This window comes from Halictus rubicundus, chromosome 12 (genome assembly GCF_050948215.1).
Source record: "Halictus rubicundus isolate RS-2024b chromosome 12, iyHalRubi1_principal, whole genome shotgun sequence".
Classification (NCBI taxonomy): domain Eukaryota; kingdom Metazoa; phylum Arthropoda; class Insecta; order Hymenoptera; family Halictidae; genus Halictus; species Halictus rubicundus.
The window spans coordinates 6,904,028-6,915,032 of record NC_135160.1 but is presented as its reverse complement, the minus strand read 5'-3'; the positions used below and the strand labels follow the sequence as shown (position 1 = coordinate 6,915,032).

The 11,005-nt window shown below is 43.7% G+C and overlaps 1 protein-coding gene and 1 long non-coding RNA gene across 3 annotated transcripts; one reads left to right on the top strand and one right to left on the bottom strand.

Moving 5' to 3' along the window:
- The first annotated feature begins 4 nt into the window (after nt 1–4).
- LOC143359824 (uncharacterized) lies at nt 5–3,573 on the top strand. Its single transcript, XR_013083166.1, has 2 exons — nt 5–1,035; nt 1,073–3,573. It is a non-coding gene; the product is annotated as an uncharacterized LOC143359824 (long non-coding RNA).
- Nucleotides 1,351–10,966, bottom strand: LOC143359823 (uncharacterized). 2 transcript variants are annotated; one of them, XM_076798101.1, is made up of 3 exons: nt 10,644–10,966; nt 5,704–6,097; nt 1,351–5,628 (listed from the first exon to the last, which is right to left on the bottom strand). In XM_076798101.1, the coding sequence occupies exons 2-3, from the start codon at nt 6,078–6,080 to the stop codon at nt 3,996–3,998; spliced, it is 2,010 nt and encodes a 669-aa protein (XP_076654216.1). In that variant the 5' UTR covers nt 6,081–6,097; nt 10,644–10,966; the 3' UTR covers nt 1,351–3,995. The 2 variants fall into 2 exon arrangements, with proteins under 2 accessions (XP_076654216.1, XP_076654215.1); XM_076798100.1 differs by lacking the exon at nt 10,644–10,966 and adding an exon at nt 9,719–10,489.
- Nucleotides 10,967–11,005: the final 39 nt, after the last annotated feature.

The window sequence follows — 11,005 nt, the reverse complement described above, 5'->3', positions numbered from 1 at the left end:
TAGTACAGACAGGTAATAGGAACTTCGTATTTTTGGAAGCTAAATACCATTAGTGTTTGAAGAAACGTTCTATGCTCTTTGTCACATACTGTACGCAAGTAGTTATATTTTGCCTAAGAACATTGATAAGAAAAATGTCCGAGAAAAGTACCGTTGTATTTGGGAGAATCTATAGAAATAGTAGTAATAATAAAATCGTATAAATTAGATTTGTCTTTACGTAATTCAAAATGGAAGGGTGTAACTTTGGTTTTGCTTGAAAGTCGCGATCACCATCTGTATCACTGATAACAGCAGAATACGTCTTCTAGCTCTAGCTAGTAAAAGAGATACGATCGCTCGAAAGTCCCCGATAAGATCGATAGGCGAATAATTAACATTGTTTAGCACAGTTCTGACTTAATATTTTCCGTGAATGATTATGATCAAGTTGCGACCTGGAGTTACGAAAGCGCCAATACGTCATTAGATGTCGCACGTAGTTAGCAAAATGCAAATAGCAAACAATGGAAGTGCGCAGGTAGCGATTTTTTAATATATTATCGTTGTAATGTAAAACCAAGGAACGATGTTTACAGTAAAAATTAATAACGAATTGGAGCATAGGGTCAAGTCAACCGGGAGAAAGCGGTCGGCATCTTGTTTTAAACTCGTTGCGCTATAGTTTCATTCATTTCCGATTGCTATAATCATAATCTCGAGTCTCGTGTTTCCTCCTTCCAGACACCGAGACATGTTTGTGGTCATTGCTGTGGCAAAGATCACCGTATGGTCAAACAAACATTAATGCGTGTGTCGTAACAATCAAAGAAAAATGAACAATCAAAGAAAAGTTCCCAAGGGTAGAAATTATTGATGTTTCCTTTACATAATACATACGTTTGTAAATCGTAGAGATAACGACTATCTTCCAAATTGTTAAATACCCTGCATTTTTAGAAATTTTATCAATTATACAACAGTATCGTAATTACCGGAAATACTTAAAATGCCGTTAGTTTAATGGCAACCACATAATATACCAATAACTGATAAGTCAAACAGTACTCCAGTGTGGTTTCAATAAAGATAGCACAAAACTGATGTAATGTTAGTGTAGATAAAGTGTGTGGCACTGTAAACACAGTATAACAGTTAAATTAAAAGGTTTGGGTTAACTGTACGACATTTTCTTACTGCACCAAACCCTTGTACCGATAGGAAGGCACTTCAAGGAGAACGATTCTTGCTCCATAAATATACATTACATTTACCAATACCAAGACAATTTTTTAGTTCTATTGCGCGCAAATTGATACCTGTTTACAACTTACAATCATTTTAAATTCTAGCAATAAAATGGCGAACTCGTACCAAGAAAAATGACTCCTTTATTAAACAGTCTTGTACATTTCATGAACATAGTGACAATGGCGGCTGATTTTCCTCGTGCTGAACTCAGGAACGCGAATTACAGTCTACTATGAAATGAGTCAAAATTTTTGTTGCTCAAGGTCGTTGACTGTTTTCTAAATTTTATAAAAGCGGAAAAATTTCAAGAATTTTGTTAAATATAAAGTTTCTAGTGATTGAACGACCTTGGGGCAGCTAAAATCCCTTTGCTGCTCATTAATGTTCTCATCGTTGGTAAATCTCGTGTCAGAATAAATTTCGTGGGACTGTAGATCCTTGTACGAACGTTTATCTTTATGGACTATAGAAGACTGAGGGTAAACAGAATTTCTTCTCTGAAGGTATTCGCTGCGTGAAATCTCGAATAAAAGTTTTATCAATCGTTTAACTGTTCCGTACAGCCGTATGCTCTATAAATGCGTAATCTCTGCAGTCTATTTGTCATTGCGCTGTTCGCGAAATTAATACATATTGCAATTCTGGCACCTGTTAGGCGCCTTGATTTCCCGTACAGAAAACTCGGGGGAACACGCGTGGGTTTGATTGAGAACCGCGTTTGTCGTGAAAACCTAAGTATACATCCGCAAGGAAAACCTCAGAGGAGACAAACGTTTCTTGGCGCATCTTAGTGATAGTAATAAACGATAAGAAGTAGATTGCAACGCGACAAAAGTCTCGATAGAATGATCAATAACAAAAGACAACTTCGTACAGAAATGTTCAACATTCTTCTCTAATCCTCTTAATTAAAAGGAATCAATTGTTGCTGAAGTGCCAAGACTTTTGCGATGATACTATCTACGACAAATACATTAAACAATGGTATATAATAAATATATAATAAAGAACGACTAAACAAAGATAGGCTTAAAATCAGATCATTTTTGGCTTGTTCCAAATGTTGTTCTACATCAATTGATTCTCGAGTCGGGCGAGTTAGGCGTTATCGTCTAAAGAAATTCAATTGGTATAACAAACTCTAATTTCTCTATCCGGCGAGGATCTGAGTTTTTTTGAGTGGAGGACTTCTCCGACGTTGTTCATAGTCTTAGATAACGCGCGCTCATGGTCAGACGAGCATGAGTACTCTTTGAACTTAACACGTTCGCTACCATAGCTTTTTTCGCAGCCTACCTTCACCGTTACAATGTTTTATGAAATATAACGAAATACGGAAGTAATTTACTGTCATAAAGTCTCTGAACATTATGCTGTGCTCTACGACTTTAATCAGTAAAGTGTATACAATTAGATTATATCTGAGTAAATAGTGAACGTCACATATGTGTGACGTATGAATGATAGCGAACGTGTTAAACGTTGCTGTTCAACTGATTTCGTTCTACGGCGCACAGTATCGAATAGAAAAATAGTGATACATCTGTTGATCGCTTTGATTCGCGAAGAGACGTACTCTGCCGTACCAATCAGTGAAATCAGTCGTATCGCACGCAACAACTTAACAATTGTTAATCACGACGCGCTTGCTAGCACTGTTCCATCTTTCGAGAACTTTCGACAACTTCGTCATGGTATTCAAGAACTTCCGATTGCCGAAACTTTGCCCGCTCGGCCGACAGTCCGACTAACGCGTCTCCTTCGTCAATTACGATTTTCGCGCCTTCATTTTCAGCGCCATTGTCCGCCTTGATTAAAGTTCAAGGACTGAGCCACGGGATGGACCAATGAGAGTACGATCGCGTGACAAATTGAACCGTCATTAATGTTTGCATCGAGCCTATCCTTATCCCGAGCGATTCACTCTGTTATGATAATCTACCGGAAGTCCTTGGGAACTGGTACCCAGATCGGAGGATAAATAACTGAATTATATCAACCGAGAACATGAATAGGAAAAATCTGAAGAACGAACGGTCGGACCATGAAAATTGTCAGACATTTCAATATACTAGGACTAGTAACACGTAAAGAACTAGGACTATTACGATTAGCACCCTTCGTCGCGTTTAACACATTGATCGATCCCAGAAGCCGCTGATCTCATATTTTCCGAACGTAATTTAATTACGCAACCAACAAAGTTCATAATCCGTTCTACAGGCTAAATTATATACATATTGCTCCGAGAAGCTCAAAAAAAAAAAAAAAATCATTTCAACATCCGGCTTTGGCTGCGTGACTACTACCGGTGCACCTTAATGTTACGTCTACAAAAATAAAGTCACCTGTCCTGGAAGTACAGGACATCTTATGCAAGGTATCAATCTTCGTACAAACTTTGTCAGCGTGTTTCATGGAAACTTGTAAAAGACTCCAGAAATTATCGAGAAAATTCTAGAAACATGCAAGAGGATATATTATAGACATTGTCTGGTTACAGACAAATTGTTATCTTATATCTAACGGTACAATTACGCTAACAAAGTCCATAGAAAACGCTGCCGTACAGTGGACCCTCTTTTAGCATGTTTTCTGGTGGATCGACTGTATGACCTATCGGGAGATCTTACTGGTAAATAAATACAGGATAATAGTCGCGAGAGCACGTGAACCCGCGGCAAGGTGCGTTACAGCTCTGTCTTGTGTTTGCGCACCTCGTCCTGACGGGGGTATGCCGTTGGATGTTGAAGTTGCTTCGAATATCATGAGCTGTGGCTGCAGTTCGACTCGCGGACGTATTTCGCCCAGGTGCGGATGGGAGTCATGTCTCCCTTTCGAAGTCTGCGCTGATCACCGCTTGCCAGCAGGTTGAGATAGGTCTCCTGGTCGTAGGTGCAGGTCAGGCTCTTCCTCAACTTCGCGGCTCCGGTCTCGAAGCTGGCCGGTTGACTGCCTACCAGCACGTGCAAGTCGTTCTTCACTTGCACGGCCCAGTCCCACATGTCTACAACGGAGCAGTTGCACACTAGAGGGTTACCCAGCAGGTTCAGCGACAGAAGACGCGGGTTACGCTTGAGGGCTTTCGGGTTGATGGTGTTGAGATTATTGTTGCTGAGATCCAGGTGCTCCAATCCGCGCAGCTTCGACAGACAAGCGAGATTCTGGGGCCCGGAGATGTTGTTCCCGGAGAGATTCAGCTGGGTGATGTTCTTCGTGTTGACAAACAGGTTCTCGTTCAGGTGCACCAGGTTGCAATTGCTGAGATCGAGGATCTCCACGTTGGACAGCTGGTTGGACAGAAGAGAGCCGTCCTCGGGAACTTCAAGAGGGTTCCCACTGAGCTTCAGCTCGACTATGTCCGTCTTTTCGCGATCACCGAACACCCTCGGGTCCAGAGGATTCTTGAGGTCGCAGTTGTGCAGCTCGAGGCTCTCCAAGCGCGTCAGGTTGGCGAACAGACCCTCCTCCAAGGTGTGCAGCTTATTACCGGAGAGTATCAGCTTTTTGAGCGAGGTCATGTGGGCGAAGGTGTTGTTGCCGACGTAGCCGAGGTCGCAGTAGGATATGTCCAAGTATTCTAGAGATTCTAAGGGGTTCAGGAGGCCGACGAACGCGTCCGAGAGAGGATTATGAGAGATGTCCAGTTCCTCCAAGTGCTCAAAGACGTGAAACGCGTTCGGCAGACGCTTCAGACTGCAGTTGCTCAAAGAGAGCTTGTGGAGCTTCGGCAAGTGGCGCAGGACGACGGTTAGGTCGGCCGCGAACATAGGGTTGCCGCTTAGGGTCAGCACGCGGAGCTTGCTCGCGTTTCTGAACGCTTCTTCTGACAAACGGTCCTGCAGATTGCAGTTCGACAGGTCCAGCGACTGAAGACTGTGCAGATTGTGACCCAGAGTGTTCCCCACGTCCAGGTGGCCCAGCTCGTTATCAGCAAGAATCAACTGGCGAAGGTAAAGGTTCATAGCGAAAGCGTCACCAGGCAAGTTAATGATCCCAGTCTTCCGGATGTCCAGGTGCTCCAGTCTGATCAGTGGAGCTAGGACACTGGTCCAGCTCAAGGTGCGCAAATTGTTGTCTCCCATTTCGAGCTCGCGAAGATTCTCCAGGTGAGTGAACGCATCGGGTGACACGTGCGTCAAATTACAGGAATTCAGTTTCAGATACTCCAAATTGGTAAGATGATCAAACGGGCCTGGTTCTATGCTGCCGAAGGGGTTGTGGGAGAGATCCAGCTTATTCAGGTTGGTCGTGTTGTGGAAGAACTGTGTGTTCAAGTGGCGAATACCGCAGGAGTTCAAGTCGAGGTACAGCAGGGTGCGACAGTTCAAAAGGTAACCATTCACCTCGGCCAGGGGGTTGTTCTGGAGCTCCAATGTAATGAGGCCTGGACTATCACTGTTGGAGGATCGAATTAGTATAAATTAGTTGCAAGGGGAGACGGAATTCTTGTCTCTGGAGGGCGAAACTCACCTAAACGCCTCAGGGTCTACATGAGAGATCGCGTTCCACGAGAAGTCAGCCTCCAGCAGGTAAGTCAACCCAGCGAAGGATTCGTGTTTTAGTTCTGTCAGTCGATTATGCGCCATCTGGAGACGCCTGATCTTGATCGAATCAGGGAACGGTCCGATCTGCGCGATGTTGTTCCCATTCATATCTAGGACGTAGACATTAGGGCTGAGCTCGTCGTAGGGGATGCTCGTCAAATTGCTTTCGGAGCAGTCGGTCACCCAGTTGACGCGAAAATAGTGACAGTGACAGTCCACCGGACACTCTTGCTCCTCCATATCGCCGTTGTAGGCCAACGTTGATGCCAGAAGCCCGGCTACCAGCAACAGTAGCCCCGACATCTTGGCGAACGTGATATCTGTGAAAATGAATTCCATTCATTAAAACCCTATCTAACGTGGCATTCAAAACTTCTCAGATGACAACTATCGTGGCGACAACTACATATATGACTTTGTGGTGACCTTGGAGAATCCTGTGACGGTCTCTATGCTACACTGCGGAGTTTATACATTTTTGCATAAAATTTCACAGGCTATTGATTGCGCATTCTTACAGATGCTAATCGAGACATTGCTGTATTTATCTTGATAGAGGTGCTCGCAGAGACCAGTGTCCTCAAGTCCAGTTTCCCCACTCAAGCAAATACGGAGAACAATACCGTCGCAGAATGCAGACGTGCATTTCGTCGCAGACTAACTGCGCCAGCCGGTGCACCACGTGCACCGTACAAATTACGGGCGAACAGAGCGTATGCGAAGAGAAGGAGGGGAAAAATACCGCGGTTTACGCCGGGCCGTAGCGGCGACGACGACGGTGCTCATTGTAGTGCATTGCCAACAAGATAACCGGCGAGTACTAATGGCTCGAAGCAAGTGGAGCAATTGTCAGTTAGGAACGGAGTTCGCAATTGACGGTCGGTAATTCCGCGCAACAATGCACGGCGCCACAGGTCGTTGAGCCAGGATCTTCAATCGTTTCCGTAAAGCACCCTTTTAACGCTGCCCGTCTGCCTCTCTTGGCGCACAATGGCGACAACGAAACAGGAATTTAAAAAGTTCCTCCCCGTTCATCGGATTACTATGATTATTCAATTTGCCCGGAACCTCGTCTCGAGTGAAACGCGAATCCCGCGACGATTGCGATGACCCGACAAACAACCGATCGATAAGAAAATTACACTCTTTTCAAATGAAACGCGAGTCGGTTCGGTCCGGTGATTTGCACGGACGCGGTCTGGATTGAAATCAAATGGTAAAAAACGTTACGGAAGACGAATTATTCGCGCGTTCACCGCCGATGCACTGCCACCCACAACCCCGCTATTACGATCGGTCCGGCGATCAAACATACGCGGCTAATGGAAGTAATTTGTACGCATTAAATTCCGAGCGCAATCATCCTCATTAAAGGGGGGAATAACGGTCGAGGAGGTTTTCGCGCTCGCCAATGGCCGCCGAAGAAACCTGGCGACACGAAGCGGTCCGGAACGTATTTCAAATTGCCAGGAAATTTGGAAGAAATTTTTGTAACATCGATTTCAATTTATCCAGCCTCGCAATTTTAATCATTTGCGACAACAATGAGTGGGTGTAATTTAAAGCAGTAGATTGATTTAAAAAATTTGAGAGAATCAATGCATTAGTTGCAGCGTACGAACATTATTAAAGGATGAAAGAAATTTTTGGCTAAATGCATACAATCCGCGGAACAGTAATTATCCAGACATTGTATATCATATTTTTTGAATTTATCCTTGTTCCAGATACAGGGTCAACAACCGAACCCAGAAAAAATACAATGTTCATCGAACGAGAGTAAACGAATTGTTGAACGAGAAAGAATAGCTAAAAAATTGTATAACAAAGCAGGATGATAGCCTGCGCTTCCTATCGCGACAGAAGCATGATTCAGACCACAGTGCGTCTCTGGCTAGCAGTCACCTTCGCGAAGCCTAACGGAAGGCTTTCCGCCAGAATGCTATGCTTTCAACGGTTCGCTGGCCCTTCAGCTGGCCGGGGTATAGTTCGCCTTCAGCCAGGACTATAGCTATCCACCCTAAAAGTGAATAGCTATACGCCATCGGGGGGATGCTTTCCCCTTTTCGATTCATGCTTGTATTTCTCGCTGTCGCCCCGCCTTCGGCGCCACAAATCTTCGGTTTTTGAATCCCGTGCCGTCCCCTAAACGCGACGAAGGCGACGATGCGTGCGAGGATCATTTGCATTCAGACTTTTTGCAAACACCGCATCCTCTATAACGCGCCGCCACCCGCGCATACAGATCCCAAACATCATCGAAGCTGCTGCTGAGCAGAATTCACGTTCAAGGGAACATGACCACCTCCCCAACCACTTAGGATGAGGGATCCAATTACCGTAGGGGGACCAATTACTGTGATCTATGTTAATTATACTTATTTTTAAAGCAATCATGAATATTAAAAAAGAGATATATAACACACATATTAACTGACTTTACTGAAAAAGATTTAATATCTGTTCTTTAATATTCATTATGCTTTAAAAGTAAGTATAATTAATATAGGCACAGTAATTGGTACAAAGTTTATCCTCGTTCTCATAATTCTTTTTCGAAGTCGAATTCTACGGAATATTAAAAATATATGTTGCAACTCATAAGCTATTCACCGGAACGGAGTCTAATCTCGCATGACATACGTGCGGTTATATAAACGGTGATATGTTGCGTTTGTATGTACATATGTATGCAAATTGCCGTTGGTATTTTCTATTGTTTTCGACGAGATGAACGTCGAAGGCGCAAAGTCCTCGATCCTGTTTTGCTGATGCGGAATACGGCGATCGATGGGAGATTCGCGAAATTTTAAATTGTTTAGTAATGTTTTTGGATAGGGTAGTACGAAAGCGTTGGGCAATAATGGTCGTAAATCGTTCAAAGTTCACGAACGTGTCTGCCCGTTTTTGAATCGTGAGTATTATGAATATAAGTGCTCTGCCGTGATTGATTCCCGCCTATTTATAAACAAAACGATGCTTGTATTTAAAGTAAAACGATGACTCAGACCGATTCAGCGAAAAGACTATACAGACGAAACCTATATATCGTTCTACAAACGTGACGACTTTATCCAATCGCCGGAAGCCGATTCATCAGTGCGCCGGTACAGTAATACCATCCTTAATGAATCCTCTAAAAACGGAATTATTATAGTTAATTCCAATTTCCAGCGACGAAAAATCTATACAGCACCCGACAAACATTTTCCAAAAAATTCTGCTCATTTGAAAACGACTTGTAGGTTAAGTTCACCCGTAATGCTGCCTGTAGACTGTAGACGCCCGTATAACGCGATCAAGAAATTGTTTATATGTAAGTTTTGTGGTAATAAGTGTACAATCCTTTTAAACAATTCTTTATCCAGTTACTGTACATTTATCGCCACATAAAATCCACGCGTAGTCTTTCTAAACAACTTCTCTACAGTCTACAGTGTTCTACAATCTACAGTACTACGTGAGACAAAACAATCTATTTAAATCTGGAATTCTCTACGTTACGATTATCTAACGTCTGGGGAAGCCCCTGAACAAAATTATTGAACAAATGGATTCACTCGTGTTCGCGTTACAACAAAAATAAATTGAAGTGTAGAATCTGCAGAATCTTGCAATTTTTACGCAAATTTTTGGTAACTTGTCTCTCGGTGTCCGGTAGTTGCACTGTCAAAACCACCGTGGCGTTAAATTCGCGAGTTTATAATTTTTGCCATGAAAGAATATGACTGAACTGAATAGGAAAACAGCAAACGTTTGTTAAGTTGTTAGTTTGAGCTATTTACATCTGCATCTACGTCTACGTAACAAAAACTTCAGACATCGGAGGTTCGGATGGTCGAGGTCTAGTATTTTCAGCTGTCAAACCGGCGAGATTTTTGTCACGTATTTCTGCGATCGATCACAGCGACCGGGATTGCGAAAAAGTGGAAATTACGTACCGGAAACGTTTATCCTTGCTTCCGTAGTGGGTAGGTTAAACTGCGAACGATCGTGGCACCGGGCAAAGATAGATTGAACTGTGAGTTTACTGGGACCCGGTTAAATTAAACCGTGTCTGTCTGACCGAGGTCAGGGTAAAGCCTACTGACGCGCACTCTCGTTCTTTCTGCGTCGCATTCGCCTCGCAACGAGCGTCTTCAACGGGGTGTTATATTTACCTCCCTCCTTTCCGTCTCGCACACTATCACGCTCACGTGTACACAGTGTTTTTGACCCCCATGCGATTCACGCAGCCTTCATTCAATAAAACAAACCGCTCGACCACGGCACAATCTCGCACAGGATACCCTAACCTCCTTTGTTTATCAAAAACTGTCAGCTATACGTTAAGATTGATTTCTCTTACAAGACGATGATTACTCAATTTTTTCTGTAGATTTTAACAATTTTTAGAACACTGTTCGCTCGAGGCATGTCGCTGAATTCTTATCAGTACGCAGTTAAATTGCGAAGGAGTTAAAGTTACGCGATCTCGCGAATGTACGAACTGGGGACGCATGCGCCGTGGAACTAACCCTTATCAAGCGCGGGTTGCTTTTGTTTAATTCGCGCCTTTCGATGGGTTACTTAATATTCGAGTCTGGATTCGCTTATCTCCGTCACGTCACATGACCACGTGCTACCGATTATCTCATGTATTACGCAAATTCGAGAACAATAGGCCGCCGGTATCGGAAGATACAGCCCGGAATAATTAACAATGCCTCGCGATCTCCTACACAGCCGGGGCTCGCGGCGCACTCGATAACGAGCGGTGCAAAATCAATGGAATCGATCGGCCGTGTTTGTTTTGTGGTCGATGTACTTTCTGTCACGTGTACGCACGTCGTAGCAGGATTATTCATTTTGGTCGCATATATTTACCTTGACTCCGGTGGTCTATGCTTCTTTCTTCGGTTCGCTACGTTACGATTATTGCTTGCACAAATCACACACTTTTATCATCGAGTGTCGAACAGATAACGATCAACACTGAATCAGACACTGGTGACACAACACGCGCGCATGCGTTCTATCAATCTCAACGGACGTCAGTTTTGGCAATAATGGTCTTGAGGTACAACGGGAGGAGATGCGCCGAAGCAGAAGAACCAGTAGAATATGCAAATTATTTTGATCTCGCCTGTTCTCTTTTTTTTCCTACGTGTCAATCACTGTCGCGAACACTGTCTGTCACTGGATAACACGTATTCGCGAATCCCGTACAGCAATGAGCTACGCGTATT

Excerpts from the sequence above, each read along its gene's own strand:
- LOC143359823 (XM_076798101.1), bottom strand. The coding sequence starts at position 6,080 with ATGTCGGGGCTACTGTTGCTGGTAGCCGGGCTTCTGGCATCAACGTTG. Across the intron at positions 5,629-5,703 it reads GTAGACCCTGAGGCGTTTAG|TGATAGTCCAGGCCTCATTA; the intron begins GTGAGTTTCGCC and ends ATCCTCCAACAG.